At 40.8% G+C, this 16,275-nt stretch overlaps 1 protein-coding gene across 1 annotated transcript in view; it reads right to left on the reverse strand.

Annotated features, from left to right (window-relative positions):
• Nucleotides 1–7,401: 7,401 nt before the first annotated feature.
• Nucleotides 7,402–16,275, reverse strand: part of RAB22A (RAB22A, member RAS oncogene family) — a 60,343-nt gene continuing 51,469 nt past the window's right edge. The window contains exon 7 of the mRNA XM_008013076.3: nt 7,402–14,733. Coding sequence (XP_008011267.1) covers nt 14,636–14,733 — 98 coding nt within the window. The 3' untranslated portion in view covers nt 7,402–14,635. The remainder of the gene's footprint in view (nt 14,734–16,275) is intronic.

Genomic DNA, 16,275 nt, shown 5'->3' on the forward strand with positions numbered 1-16,275 from the left:
TGGACTCAGCAAATGTGTGGCCTTAGGCTGCTGGCAATGCCTTCCAGACAAAGACCCCCAGGACACATCTATGGGGGAATAAATTCACCGCCTGGGTACTTTGGGAGTGTGAAGCAGAGGGGGTTCCCTAAGAGGGGTCAGAAGAAACTCGGGGATTGGGGATAACGTTGGTGATTTCAGGGCAGCGGTCCAGGAAGTGAGCTTTACTCTGCGTTAGGTGCTGTCGGGACCAAGACTTGGGGTCATACTGTGATTGCATCCACAAGGACTAGAGTGATGGAGAAGTCTTGTTTATGTTTTGGCCTGCCATGGTCAGAGTGGCCTTGTGTGATGTCAGTGTCCTGTGACATTGTGGAAGTTGTCTTGTGAAATTGTGGCCTTGTGTTGATGGCAGCGTCTCTTTGACAAGAGACAGGATACCAAGGCCAGCTTCCAGGGCCAGGCCAGCTTCTGGCTGATTATCTCTTCTTCACCGTCTGAGCCTCGGCCACTTCCTCATCTGTATGGTGGGGATAATGGAAGTTCCTGCCTCTTCGATCTGGGGAGGACTCAGTGAATGGATGCAAGTAAAGTTCTTGCTGCAGTGATGTTAGCTCTTATCACGAGGGTGGCACACTCATGGGGTCTCACATCACCAGGGATTTCAATGAGGTCCCTAAATTGATCTCTTGTGTCAGAATCTGGGGGTTGTGTGGTGTGTGAGCCCGAGAGCTCGTGTGTTCTCTGAGACCGTTGTTGCAGCTGGCTGTGTCTGTCTTTGGGTACTTGGTGAAGGAAGTAAGTTCATCGTGAAGTTGGGGTTGGTAAACCCCTCTTGTACCAATACCCCAAGTACATCCAGGAATTGGGGCACTGAAAACCGGTTCTTTACTTTTTATTTTATTTTTTTGAGAAGGAGTCTCACTGTCACTCAGGCTGGAGTGCAGTGGCATAATCTCAGCTCACTGCAACCTCTGCCTCCTGGGTTCAAGCGATTCTGCCACCTCAGCCTCCTGAGTAGGTGGAATTACAAGTGTGCACCACCACGCCCGGCTAATTTTTGTAGTTTTAGTAGAGATGGTGTTTCACCATGTTGGCCAGGCTGCTCTTAAACTCCTGACCTCAAGTGATCAGCCCACCTCGGCCTCCCAAAATGCTGGTATTACCATGATACCAGTCACCACGATACGTGAGCCACCATGCCCGGCCGAAAACAGGTTCTTCGTGATCATTTTGAACTCTGTGAAGACATTCCCTCTCCTCCAATATTTACATGTTTTTAAGTAAAAGCCTATGATTCTTAATTTGCAGCAACTAGGAAAAGAAAAATGTCATAAATACTTTCTGCTATTTCCTCCTACGGGAAAGGTATCACCCAAAGAACTATCTTCCCATTTCTTCATTTCTCGAAATATTAATTAATTCCCCACTGGGGTCCTAATTTATTTGTCTTGTGATAGTGCATGGCACGTGGTAGGAGTCCTGAAACCGTGTCCTGGATTTTCATTTATTTATTCCTGGGAGTCTGAGATGTAGGACTTCGCAGTGGCAGGAATGTTTTAATGTTTGACAAAACAAATAATAAATGAGGAGGGTTCAGCCTTTGAAAGCAGGTACCTGCGAGGGCAGGAATACAACCTTTGCCTGGCCTCAGAGGCTGCTGCGCTCTCTGCAAAGTCTCCAGGGCGCCCCGCCACCTCGGCTGTCCTTGCGTTCCTTCCCAGCCTCTCTGCTCCCTGCTCTGAGCATCATTTCTCTCGGTGAAACCCCTTTGAACCTATTATTCTCCTGCAGCTGGGGCTACAAGGAATCTTTTGTCTTTTTCTCATTTTACTTTGCAACTTAAGCCATTTTTCTTTTCTTCATTTCGTGTTTATATGTGTATATGCATGCATGTGTGGGTGTACTATTTTGAAATGATGGCATTATGAAAAATAAAGACAAGCTTTTATATTTTTTAGGCTTTAATAGAAAAACAATAAAGAAGTCCCTAATGGACCCATGGCAAAAAAAAAAAAAAAAAGCAGGCACTAAAATGTAAATGGTTTTGTACAAGCAGTTGTATGCTAAGGCTAATAATGGAATTTGTATGTTTATTATTGGTGCAATTAATAATATTGATTTATATAACCCGACTGCTTGCCCTCATTAGCTATTCACAGTAACCTCATAAAGTTTGCAACATTATCCTTTCGCAATGTAAAATCACACACCAACTCACAGAAGAGGTAGGCAAAGTTTAAGTACCTTCACTGACTCAGCAAAAGACTGAGGACTGTCTTCCATCTGGCCTTGAAGCCCCTTTTGATAAATAACGCCCCCCGTCATTCATTCCAGAAACCATCCCAAGTAAGTCCAATTTTATTCCACTTCTTGAAATGTTCTCTTCACAATTTCTGGATTTAAACTTAAACTGGCACATCCCTCCACTACATCGAATGCTGAAGAGCTTGTAAAGTTTTCTTTTTTTTCCTTTCCATGTTGGCTGGGTTCTTCCTTCGATCAGGTGGCTGTTTTTTTTGGGGGGGGAGACTTTGATGTACACAATAACCGTCTTCATACATGTACTGTAAGAGGCTTCAAAACTGGCTGTCCTTCCAGCACCCACAAGGTCGTTCACAGGTCGCTTATAAAAATTGCCACTTGAGGCCGGGCGCGGTGGCTCACGCCTGTAATCCCAGCACTTTGGAGGCCGAGGCGGGTGGATCACGAGGTCAGGAGATCAAGACCATCCTGGTTAACACAGGGAAACCCCGACTCTACTAAAAATACAAAAAAATTAGCCAGGCATGGTGGTGGGTGCCTGTAGTCCCAGCTACAGGCAGGAGAATGGCATGAACCCAGGAGGCGGAGCTTGCAGTGAGCTGAGATCATGCCACTGCATTCGAGCCTGGGCGACAGAGTGAGATTCTGTCTCAAAACAAACAAACAAACAAACACCTGCCACTTGGCCACCAACACTGCCTTCTCCTATTACCTTCAGAAGAAGTAATTTAAGAACAGGGAAAGAAACCCACAGGGATCTCAATTCTCTAATAAGAGGTTTATCATCTTGGAAATAGGAAATATAAAAATAAATCTAAGCAGGCAAAACATTCTTGGGATAGTTCATGATTCAAGAGCCTGGATATTAAGGACTGACTCAGATGGCAAACCGCCCAGCTGGCAGAGAGCTGTCACGTCACCCAGCCCAGTCTGTTGTCATGTTTATTTGTGTGTGTGTTTTAACTGTTGTGTGTTCTCATTTATATGCAAACAAGATATGACGACCTTATCACTTGAGTGGCTGATGGCAATTTTAATGCTGATGATAGTATACCACTGGAGCATATTCCATGCCCCAACGCTGTACATTCGCCTCTAATTTACATTCACAATCCCCCAACTTTCTTCTTAAAAATGCCCTTTTCAAACGGAGTGGAACCTTGCAGCTTTCCCATTATATTTTCCATATATTTTATTTAACAGAGGCCTGAAGGTTCATTCTGGGCTGAATATTAATAAAGAGAAATCTGACCCCCTTGTTCTGTTCCCACCCCTCTAACAGCAGTATCCGAGGTTCTATTATCTTCAAGCGCATTTCTCAAAATGTGGTCTCTGGATTTTTAGACTGTTTACTGGAAGATGCTGAAAAGTTGTGTTTAAAATTAAAAAAAAAAAAAAAAAAAAAGCAAAAAGAGGCCTGATTAAGATCATAATTAACAAAGTGATTCATTTTGACCAGGTGCTAGCCGAAAGCTTTCTTTTTTCCCTTCTTCTCTCTTGCAAGCTCCACTGGTGTTATAATGAAAAGCAGTAACACTCCCGGTGGGTAAATTCTAAAAGGCTGATGAGGCTTGGCTTCCCAACCAACACTGACATTTTTAGTGGAGAATCATGTTTTTGGCCAGTATTATTATAAGCCAAACAACTGACAGATTTAAAAGGCTCTGTGTTTTATAGTTTACCATCTCAATGGAAATCTGCCTCTTAAATTCTAATGGAAAAAAACATCTGCAGTAAACTTTGAAGTTACTTAGAAATCTAGGTCCATAATTTAGTTCTTATATGCTCCAAGGCAAGCAGCTAGATGCTTGTGGAAAAATAAAGCAAGGCTGTTTTGTGTATGCATTTACAACATCCCTGTTTGTTTTGGGTGTACGCTAATTTGTGTCTTCCTTTTTGGTGTCGTGATTCCCTTTTTCTTGGCAATAACAAATGGGACTGGCTTCTGCCATAGTACTATCTTGACCGGGTGTAGATTAATATTCTCCTCTTTTTTCCCAAGTGGGAGGCACCTGGATATTCTCCTTCTTAACAGGTATTATTTATGCTCCCTCCATCCCCTGTTGTCCAAGAGGATTTAGGGCAGCTTGAAAAGATACATATTAAATTTCAGAATGAAATGAATGTGTGCTATCAAGTTTTACACTTGCCCCAAATCTGGCTCTAAGGTTTTTACTGACCAAGCTGAATAGGGTGTGTGTGTGTGCGTATGTTTTTAAAGGAGAAAAATAAGACAAATGCAACTTCAGTGTATCTATTGAGCCAATGTTCATTAAGGATTTGAAGACAGGATTAGAGTGCAAGAGTTCCTGATTTTTTTTTTTTTTTAATATGAAAAAATTCGGCCGGGTGCAGTGGCTCACGCCTGTAATCCCAGCACTTTGGGAGGCTGAGGTGGGTGGATCACGAGGTCAGGAGATCGAGACCATCCTGGCTAACACGGTGAAACCCCGTCTCTACTAAAAATACAAAAAATTAGCTGGGCATGGTGGCGGGCGCCTGTCGTCCCAGCTACTTGGGAGGCTGAGGCAGGAGAATGGTGTGAACCCGGGAGGCGGAGCTTGCAGTGAGCCGAGATCATGCCACTGCACTCCAGCCTGGGTGACAGAGTGAGATTCCATCTCAAAAAAAAGATAAAATCCACACATACTCATGGTAAAAAATTTTAAAAGTGCAGAAGTATGTATACAGGAGAAAGTGAAAACAAGGCGACAGTTCTGTGGGCCAAGCCTCTCTTCTCAGAGGTAAGTTCTGTTAACAGCTTGGACCACAGATTTCCAGACTTTAAGAGCAGAAAAGAATAATATCAAGTGTTAGCAAGGATGCTGTACAACTACAATTCTTGCACACTGCTGGGGGGAGTTATATTGATACACCACTTTATTTTTATTTTTTGAGATAGAGTTTCACTCTTGTTGCCCAGGCTGGAGTGCAATGGTGTGATCTCGGCTCACTGCAACCTCTGCCTCCTGGGTTCGAGTGATTCTCCTGCCTCAGCCTCCCAAATACCTGGGATTACAGGAGCCTGCCACCATGCTTGGCTAATTTTTATATTTTTAGTGGAGTCGGGGTTTTGCCACGTTGGTCACGCTGGTCTTGAACTCCTGACCTCAAGTGATCTATCCACCTCGGCCTCCCAAAATGTTGGGATTACAGGCATGAGCCACCACACCCAGCCAGATACACCATTTTAGAAAACTATCTACAAAAGCAAAAACAAATACATATTGAGAATGTGTGTGTATTTCTCATGACCCAGTAATTCCACTCCCAGGCACATGACCAAGAGAAACCTGTACAAGCCTTTATACCAAAGATGTATGTAGGGTTCATTGTGGTACATTCTTAATGGCAAAAATCTGGAAATAATCCAATGCCTATCAATATAGACTAGATAAATAAATGGTGGTTTATTCACACAGTGGAATCCTACATAGCAGTATGAATGAATGAGAATATACAACATACCATGTTGGGTGAAAGAAGCCAGATCCATGGAACCATATGGTATGTATATAAAGTTGAAACCAGATAAAACTTATCAGTGATGTTAGAGAAGGAGCACAAGGTGGGGCATCTGAGGTGTGGCAGATATCCCACTGTGTGATCTGAGGGCTGGTTATGTGGGTAACCTCTGTGAAATTTAATTGAGCTATACCCAAGATTCACGGCATTTTTTGTAGGTTTTATACTTAAACACATGGAAAAAACAAAACAGCAAACCACCAGACTTATGGCAAAGTTATTTTAACTGAATCAGAAAATGATTATCAGGGAGACAGCTTACAAAAAAAAATTATGTGAGATGTTTATGCTTTGTTAATGCTGTGTTAAATGACAGCTATAGGTATCCCACCAAAACAGCCACATGTGATAAGCTCTTATTACCTTCCCTTTGTGCAGATAACGGAAACACAGGTCAGAGAGGTTAAGGGCCTTGTCTAGGGCCACAAAGCCTGAAACGATGCTCTGATGAGACTCAAATCCAAGCCTGTTTGTCTCAAGCCCTCTCTGGTTCCCTCACTTGAACTTGTAGGTAAGGGACTCTTTGGCACAACTACACTGTACAGGCAAATGTGCTTCTACCTAAGAGGAACAGCAAAGAGAACACGGGTGTGTGTGAGCCAGTGCTTCTGCTGGCAATGAACGGTACTGGGGGTGCAGGGTTCAAGTCAGCACTGGGATGGAAAGACTAGCATCTTTGATGAAATCCCCAAAATAATGGAAGACAAGGGAAGACCTTTTCTTCTATGATCTAGGGCACCACACTGTTCCTTTCTTCCAGGGGACAGCAAACCTCCTTCTAAATGCTCACTGGTGGCCTTGCTGACCTGCTTCTAGAACCCCCATCTTAACTACTGAAGAGCAAGGAGAGGGAGGAGTTGTATAAGATAAGGATATGGGAAGCTGGGAAGCTTCAGATACCTTGGTACAAATAACTTGCTGCTCACCAGACACTACAGCTGTCAAAATTCTGGTACTTCAGTATCCAAAGGTCATTTAAAAACGACTTCAGAATATTTGGTTAAGAAGAACATATCATGAGTAATATCACAAAGAGAAACCATTTGGGAGGCAAATATATATATATTTGTAAACATAGCATTTTATTAACAAAATGTTTACACCTTTCTTACAACAAAACAGTGATTTAGCATGTTATACTCTATAAAAGTGTATTATAGAATATTCAAGCTAAAACAATATTATTTAAAAGTATGGCAAATCAACTTTCATTTGCAAACTACTATGAGCATAGGTATGAAAACAAAAATCTTACAACAAAAAACAAAAGGTCTAGTTTTCTTTTGTCAGCATCTACAAACAATACAGACATCATATGGTTTATATACACTTAGGTCCAGCCCAAGGTTAAGACTGCAAAAATAAAGTCTTCAGACATCCACAGAAGCTTGGCAAACCACCACTGCAGCATTCCATTACAGGTAACCAGGCCATGTGTCATGCAGTACGGCCAAGACCATAAATTTGGGCTGTTTATAATAGTGCTACAAAGCGGCCAAACTGTAAGCAACTGAATTGTACTTTCATAATAGATGCTATTATAAAAAGGCACAAATATCTCATTCCTTGCATCAGGTCTTGAAAAGGCATGACATTCTTAGGAGCAAGAGACTGCTGGTAGGACGGCTTAGCTTTCTTTTTTCTTTTTTTTTTTTTTTTTTGAAAAATGTCTAGGCTCATTGCTATAGCTGTTTTTCTTCAAGACTTTTGATTTGGACTTCTACACGCTTAACAAATGCTTTATTACAAATTCAGCGAAGTTCTGACCACTTATGTTAACTATCTTATTACCAATGGTAAAACAAAACAAAACAAAAAAACCAAAACCCATTTTGTCAACTGGCCATGTTCCCAGGGTAAGGGAGTGCTGCTATTCTCTTTCTGAAGCACTGGAGTTCTTCACCTAACACTGGTCTTTGTGTTTCTTATTTTATTTGTTTTAATGCTCTGGCCGGTTTTCTTTTCTTTCAAAAATGTTAAACTAAGAATTGTACATGTCTTTGAGGTCCCTGTGATATTTTGAGACCTGTATGGAATGTGTAATGGACTGAATGAGGGTAACTGGGATTTCCTTCACCTCGCTTATCTTTTCTTTGTTCTGGGAATATTCTGATTCTTCTAGCTATTTTCAAATACACAATCAATTATTGTTAGATGCAGTCTCCCTACTGTAATATCGAATGCTCCAACTATTCCTTCTATCTAACTGTATTTCTGTGCCCACTAATCAACTTCTGTTCATCCCCCACCCCGGGCCTGTGCATTTCTGACAGTGCTTGTTAAAAAAGCCCAGCTGGAGCGGTTGAGCAGCCCCTGTTGCTGTGGCCACGGAAGGCCGCAGGGGAAGGCGTATTACATATGTGGAGGAAGTGGCTGGGGCCGTGTGTCTCTAAGAGAGAGCCCACAGGAAAATGAACATAAAGGAAATAAAGCGAGAAGGCTGCTTCAATCAGAGATGGTAAGATGTAAATTCTTAAAAAGGTCAGAGGAATGATTGACAATTATGTGAGTGACTCACAAAGTGAAATGATGGAAAGACTGAACTGCATGAGAGTTTAAAAAAAAAAAATCTTTTCCAGGGCAATAAAGCTCTGTCTACATAGGATAACAAATGGTTTAAAAATGGAGCCACCACTCATGCCTGTAATCCCAGCACTTTGGGAGGCCGATACAGGCGGATCATGAGGTCAGGAGTTCCAGACTAGTCTGACCAACATGGTGGAACCCTGTCTCTACTAAAAATACAAAAAATATTAGCCAGGCGTGGTGGCAGGCGCCTGTAATCCTAGCTGTTCAGCAGGCTGAGGCAGAATTGCTTGAACCCGGGAGGCGGAGGTTGTAGTGAGCCGAGATCATGCCACTGCACTCCAGCCTGGGTGACAGAGTGAGACTCTGTCTCACACACACACAAAAAAGCCACCCATCAGTTGCTCTGACTAGCCAGCTGCCGATAATTCGCCCTGTAATGAACTGACCAGTCCCTCTAACATCAGATGCATGAGCCACGTTAAGGTAGTTTTACAAACTCTAATGTCATAAGTTCATATACAAAGTAAGTGAATATAAACAAATTCAAGTGCTGGTTTCAAAATTTTTCAGGAGTAAAACTGATTATTCAAGTATAAACTTAATTAAAAATTAATGGCCAAACGATACTAGGATTAAGCCCCAAAGCAAAGTCAAGCACCACCATGGGCATGGGCACAAGGACTGCTCATGCCAGTGGGCCCCACTCTACTTGGGTGGCCAGTGGCCTCTGAACTGGCCTAGAGGAAGAGGTATGCCCAGCTCTTCTACAATATGACGTTACATGCTGCAGGGGTTTCCTTGACAATTTCAGTTCTAAGTAAAAATTATTGGCCCTATGTGTGAAATGCTATTTTAAGGATGATTTCCTCCACAGTACTGCATTCAAAAGTTTCCCTAAATAATGAAAAGCTCCTCAATCCAGCAAAAACTGGAATCAGTAAAACTGGCATGTTTTGTTTGTTAGATTATTAATGTCTACAACTTAAAACTGTCAATTAAGAAAAGCCCTTTAAAAAAATCATTACTGGTTGGGCGTGGTGGCTCATGTCTGTAATCCCAGAACATTGGGAAGCCGAGGCGAGTGGATCACCTGAGGTCAGGAGTTTGAGACCAGCCTGGCCAACATGGTGAAACCCTGTTTCTATTAAAAATACAAAAATTAGCTGGGTGTGGTGGTGCACGCCTGTAATCCCAGCTACTCAGGAGGCTGAGGCAGGAGAATTGCTTGAACCCAGGAGGCATAGGTTGCAGTCAGCTGAGATTGCGCCACTGCACACCAGCCTGGGCGACAGAGTGAGCCTCCATCTAAAAAAAGGAAAAAAAAAAAAATTGTTCCTATCTTACGGCTTTTAATTGGCTGATAGGACTTTGGCACTTGAATTCTTGTTCATGAAAATAATTTTGTTGTTGCAATTATCATGCATTTTGTGGAGCACTGGGCACCATACAGATCTGAAAATGAACTTGTAGTAAATTAAACATTTTTTGTTAAATCTGTTAGACACCATGGTTTTAATTTCACCATCTACTAATGATACATCTTACTTTTACTATGTAAAATGTTCACCGTAATAAAAGGAATAGACGGAAGGTTTGGGAATTTTTATTTTTTTTAAGCTTATGAATCCTTTTGTTTTGAAGCCAAAAATTTTCTGGCCTGTGAATAATTGATTATACTCTAAAAGGAAAGAAAACAGATATTAGTTATTGGTGACGGTACAGACCATCAAATTAAACTTGATCTATGCTACTGGAAGTCCTAGATTTAGAAAGTAAATCATTTTCCTATATGCTAAGAGAATCCTGAAAGACAGAAATATGAAGATTCTTGGTTCTATTTATTCACTTTCCACATTATGTCTAATGAAACTTCATCACAATCGGTCTCTCACTTATCGTTCTCTTAGACTGAAAAAATGGAGGCTCCTGAAAAATGTAATATCCTAATATTTTTTAGACTTTCATTTGCACATAAAACAGGACAAATGCCCCAGAATTCCATTAAAGTTTCTTGCAAACCGGATAATCAAATTGCCTGGATTTCTATTATTAGAAGTCAAGACAAGCAACTCCACTGTCAAGAGAAATTGGCAGAGGTTGTTTCTTTAAGTTCTAGGCTAAATTCCACCCCCAACTCTTTTTTCTAAAACTATAAAATATAATGTTTATCTCATGGATAAATTTGTTTCTTAGACTATTTTTTTAAAATCATAGCACAGCAGGAGTTAAAACAAATATCCTAAACATCATCTTGAATCATTTAAAAATCCTTTTGATAAACCAAGCTAACTGGAGGCAGGTATATAGTTAACAGCTTGACCCCTGAAGATACATTCCATTTCTTCCTTTAAAAAATATTAACTGTTAAGAGGTAGAAAATCTCTTGAAGTCAAACGGTAAAATTGTCCCTTTAAAACAAATGTAAATAATGACTTTTACAGGTTCGCTATCTAGTTTGTCATTGTCATTTAACTTTCATTACAGAGTTAGAAGGAACATTTCTAGCCCAGTGAGGTTAGAGAGGAGAGCCAGCCTGAGTTTGTGCGCTGTCATTTCCCAAATGTTCTAGAGTGAGTACCGAGTATACCTCAGTTAAGGAATTTCCAATAATTTTTCCCTGGAAGAAAAGGGTTTTCGCAATACTCACACAGGTTCCTGCAGAGACATGTGGATGTTTAGGGGGCTCATCTGCTACTTAAGCAACATACTGTGCAACTATATCTTATACTCTTAAGGGCCCATGAATCACGTCCTTGATGTATTCTGAAAGAATAAGTGAAAGTACCAAAAAGAATTCTGTAACTCACTCGTAGAATCTAAAAGATGCCTGTAACCATGAGCAAATGCCATTCTGGGCTGGAGGCTGACGTGCCAATTAGTGCAGTGTCATTGGAATCTAAACCCCTTATTTTAACACAGTGCCCTACAAATACTGACATTTTGTTTTGACAGTTACAGGAAAGTTAGCTAAAGGATATTTTCATTACTATATTTCCCAGAGGTTAATTTGGAAGGCCTCCTAGATCAATTTTCCTCCTAGAGAACAGAAAAGAAATACATACAAGACTTAAAGAGAAGTTTTGAAATTAAAGGTGGTTTCCTTTCCCTTTAGATATTTAAGAATAAGAGGAATTGATAACTTTAAGAAGGACACCAGCCCACAGAGAGGAGGCAAGCCTCTAACACAAAAGTCCTGATCCTTTCAGACATCCAGAAAGTGTGTGCACAACGGGAAACAGGCACTTCAAACAACATCATGAATGGTCACAAGAAAGTAAGTTACTTTGAAAAGAACTAAATCTTTCAGCTGCTTCGTGTAAAACTTATCCTGACTGAGGCTGACAAGCAGGTGACGGACGCTTAATCATAATCTTACTTTATGTTCTTTTAATCACCAGATGATAGTTAATTAGTTATCATAGAATCAGAAAAACACTTGTGTGAAAGGAGAGTTCTGGAGACCATTGGTTTCTAGGATTGGACACCTGCAAAGAGCTTATTTCAATTTCTCTGAAAAGAATCAACATAAAGTAGCAGCTAATTAATAATTTTTCTCTACTGTTCAGTCCTGAGAGTTTTAAAAAATGGCCCTGTATCGTAAGAAAACCAAAAAATGTTTATAGATGGGCATATGTCTCAATTCCTTTGAAATCTAGCCTCTTCTCCATAATAAATTATTATAAAGAAAATATGAAATGTGTATTAGATCATTGCTTAGTCAGGTTAATAATCCAAAATGTGTTCAAATTAAAACACTGCTTCTGACTTTAATATTCATCTTTGCATTTTAGAAGCAAATGAAATAAGGAAAAACATTTTTTTCCTGCTTTCACAGAGTATGGATTACGGATCTGAGACAGCAATTTTTTGTTATTGTTGTTGCTAAGCATTAAAAGGATATTACACGAGAAACAGTGCTGAGTCAGCTTCTTAGACAGACTGATGAAAATGAGGGAAGAGGCCCGAAAAATACATTAAGTACAAGCTTCATATCACTCATTCTGTTAATAAAACGTGGCTACAATAGAACAGAATCACACCCTACATATGGGAGGGAGTGTGAGAAATCATGAAATCAGCAAAGGGCTGATGAGATGGACCCACATTGGGCTTGGTACAGTAAAACATCACAGTAATATCAGAGACATCCAGAGGCCTCACCAGTTAAGATGAGCTCAGAAGACCTTGCCTTTCCCCATGCACTGAGATACCATACAATCACCAACAGCTACTGCTGGGTTTGGTGGAAAAAATGTGAAGGTCATAGATTTGCACCATCTTTTGGTAAACTAAGACAGAAAGGGTCGCACATGCTTTGCCTCTTCGGTAATGAGTCAAGCAACCTGTTTTTATTTTGTTGTCATGGAGATAGAGGCCCAGCAGTGGGAATTCTAGGGACATACTAGGGCGGTGCCCAGATGCCTGGGATCCATCTGGATGTATACAGAAGAAAGTCAAACTACTTTCAGTTGTAAAGCGCCTGGCCCTGGGAATCACAGGGCTTCTCTAGGAGCTTGCTAATGTAGCACGGGGGAGGAAGCAAAATCCTAGGGGGATGGAGCATCCACGTGTCTTTTAAACAAAACGAAGTTAGAATTTTTACTAACGACATTCTTTCTATATGATCTCAGAAGATAAAAAAAAATTCCAAATTCTTAAGATATACAACAGGGAAAAGGGAACTGTTTTTTACTTAATCTGAATTATAATCTTCCCATTAAAATCTATCCATATTAAGTGGGGGGCACAAAATAATAACAATTATTTTTTAAAGTTTCAGCTGTTCAGTTTAAGGATAGCTCTGAAAATACAATTTAGTTTGAAATTCAAGCTGTTTCATTTCCTATTAAATCTTGTAAATTTCCTTCCCCTACAATACTCAGGTTGGAAGGGTGCCAAATTAGACCAGGAACAAATTTTCACCAACTTCACTTCAATGCTTTATTTTTAGATTATATTAAAAACCTCATTAGGCTCCCTGAGGGAAAAGAGTGTTAACCACTAACAGAGGCAGGCAAAAATAAAGGAAACAAAAAGATAAGCTAAATTGTTAACAGGGAAAGCTCCTCAGTTGGTCTAAGGATGCTGTACAAGCTAAAAGAAACTTATTACCAAGACCAGGTAAATGACTTGGGGTTGGAGCTTCATCTCTGACCCTCAGGCTAGTAAGGACTAGTCAGGTTTGTCAAAGTGGCATATGTCCTTATTACCATTTCCAGATGGGATCTGGTGGAAGGCGGGTGGGTAGAAGGGAAGGCAGACTGTAACCTTTAAAGACTGTATACCTTTATACAATACCAATGTGCCTGAGTCTCCCGTTAACAGGCTGAAAACTGGGCAGGCATACGCAAGACTGGGTGCAAGATTCAATGGAATGTCAAATGAAACTTAGAATTTATTAATGTATTTACATAATTTATAATCTTTAAGCAATGGCCTCATAAATATAGACTACAACTTTACATATGCTAAGCAACAGATACTTGCTTTTCCCCACCAAAATACTTGGGTTAAAAAATAATTGACAGCATTTACACCACCTTCTTCACTTCCTCTTTTCTTTCTTTTTAAACCATTGCTAGTCAGTTCAGAACATATGAAATTCAATTTATTCTGGGCAGCTTCTCTACCATCACTATCTTGATCATGAGAGCTTATTTAAAAAGGTGCCAATAACGTGTTTGGTGGCACACACCATGACAAGGTCAGAAGCAAACCCAGGGTGAGCTAGGCATCTGCTGCTATCATTGTTAATTTACTGTACGTATCCTACGCTAACATGTTCAATGAAAAGTGCTTTAGAGATGGCAGAAATGAAATCATTTCCATCAGTCCTATAAATAACCCATTTTAGCTTCAGATAATAATTGTCCTCCCTCCACTTAAACTATCCTACTACATTTTAAATGATACAACTCCCTCTAACAGTGGTAACAGAAACCAAGGAAATTATAATCTCCACAAGGTCTTTTTTTTCCCTTAAGAACCATGAAAGTGCTAATTTTCCCTTTACAAATGTTACATAAAATCTTGATTACAAAACTACTCAACAACTTAATCCTACCATCCATAAAGTTATATGTTCCTTTTCAGCAAGGTCAAAAGCCAACGATGTAGTCCCTTTGTACACTAGAGATTCTTTACATATAGAAATTCACAGACTAAAATATCATTGCTGGAGTCTCTGGAGAACAGAACTGGTCAATTTCTGTGAATCCTTTTTGTACGGAGAAGACTCAAGACTGGCTAGGTGAAAACTGGTGGTAGGGACCCCAGTCCTCCTGTTAACTTTCAGGACCACCTACTTCATCATCAAGTCTGAGGGGCTGAGGTTCGGTCAGCAGCAGCTCCGCTTTGGCTCTGAAGGCTGTCTTCGGAGTTTGAAGCCCTTACCGCCAGATGGCGGGTTGGCGTCAGTGGATGGAATTCTTCGACCTAAACCAAGATGAGAAGAGGGAAGGGAGTGAGCTTTAACTTTCTCAGACACAACAATTTTGCTGATGCAATCTGACAGGTTTCACTGAAGTTAAAAAAAAAAAAAAAAGTTTAATGAACTTTTTATACTCAAATAATTTTAGATTTATAGAAAAGTCGCAAAGATGATAGAGCTCCTGTGTACCTCCCACCCAGTTTCCCCAGTGCTGACATATTACCACGGGACATTTGTCAAAATGAAGAGTTCAACATTGCCACATCACTATTAACTCCAGGCTTTTTTCAGATAGCATCAGTTTTTCCGCATGTCCTGTTTCTGCCCCAGGATCCAAACAAGGATATCACACAGCACTTAATAAAAGCTTTTTGATTAAAAAAAGCCACACATTAAAAACATTTTGTTTTGAGTAGGTAATACATACGATTTATTTTTAAAAGTTCAATCAGAACATGGCTGTCCCTCTGTCTCATAACGAGGCCACCACTGTGGCCCATTTCTCGTACAGGCTTCCAGAGACACATATGCACAAACACTCAGGCACACCTACATCCCTACCCATCTCCCCTTTCCAAGGCCAAATGGGGCAAGAAATAAAGCAAACCATAGGCACCATTCTCCACCATGATACTTTGACTCAACACATCCTGGGGGTTGTGGCATCATAGTACATGGAGAAAGAGCTGCCTACTTTTTTTTTTTGAGACAGGCTTACCTGCTCTGTCACCTAGGCTGGAGTGTAGTGGCATAATCTGGCTCACTGCAGCCTAAGCTTCCTAGGTTCAAGCGATTCTCCCACCTCAGCCTCCCGAGTAGCTGGGACTACAGGCATGTACCACCATGCCCGGCTAATTTTTAAATTTTTAGTAGTGACGGGGTTTCGCCATGTTGGCCAGGCTGGTCTCGAACTCCTGACTTCAAGCAATCTGCCTGCCTTAGCCTCCCAAAGTGCTGGGATTACTGGTGTGAGCCACTGTGCCTGGCCTGCTGCCTTCTTTTTAACAGCTCTACAATACTGCATTTGCAGATGGACCACCATTCATTTAACCATTTCTCTACTGATGGATATTTAGTTTGTTTCCAACATTTTGATGTTAGTAACAAAGATGCAAGCAGCATCTTTGTGAACTTACGAGTGTATGTGTAGAATGAATGCCAGGAGTGGAAGAGCCAGGTCACGGTATTCTACTCCCGGGTGTTTGACTGACACATACATCGTATTCCAGTGTCTGTCTAGCGTCAATGCAGGAAGAATGTGCAATTTCAATTTTGACAGATGCTGCCAAATTACTCTCTGAAGAGGCTGTGCCACTACATTCTCCTACCAACAATGCATGACAATGAACAGGTTTCACTTCACTGCTCCGTGAGACATAATGCCAATTTCGAGAGAATCCTTAAATCACCTACCTACCTACCTGGCTGATAACTCAAGGGCTGCTTCTTGTACAAAGGCTTTCCTGACACTCTCCCACTTTCTTACTCTCTAACATCTCAGACACTACAATCAATCCGGACACCAGAAACAGGTTACAACACATATC

This window comes from Chlorocebus sabaeus, chromosome 2 (assembly GCF_047675955.1).
Source record: "Chlorocebus sabaeus isolate Y175 chromosome 2, mChlSab1.0.hap1, whole genome shotgun sequence".
Classification (NCBI taxonomy): domain Eukaryota; kingdom Metazoa; phylum Chordata; class Mammalia; order Primates; family Cercopithecidae; genus Chlorocebus; species Chlorocebus sabaeus.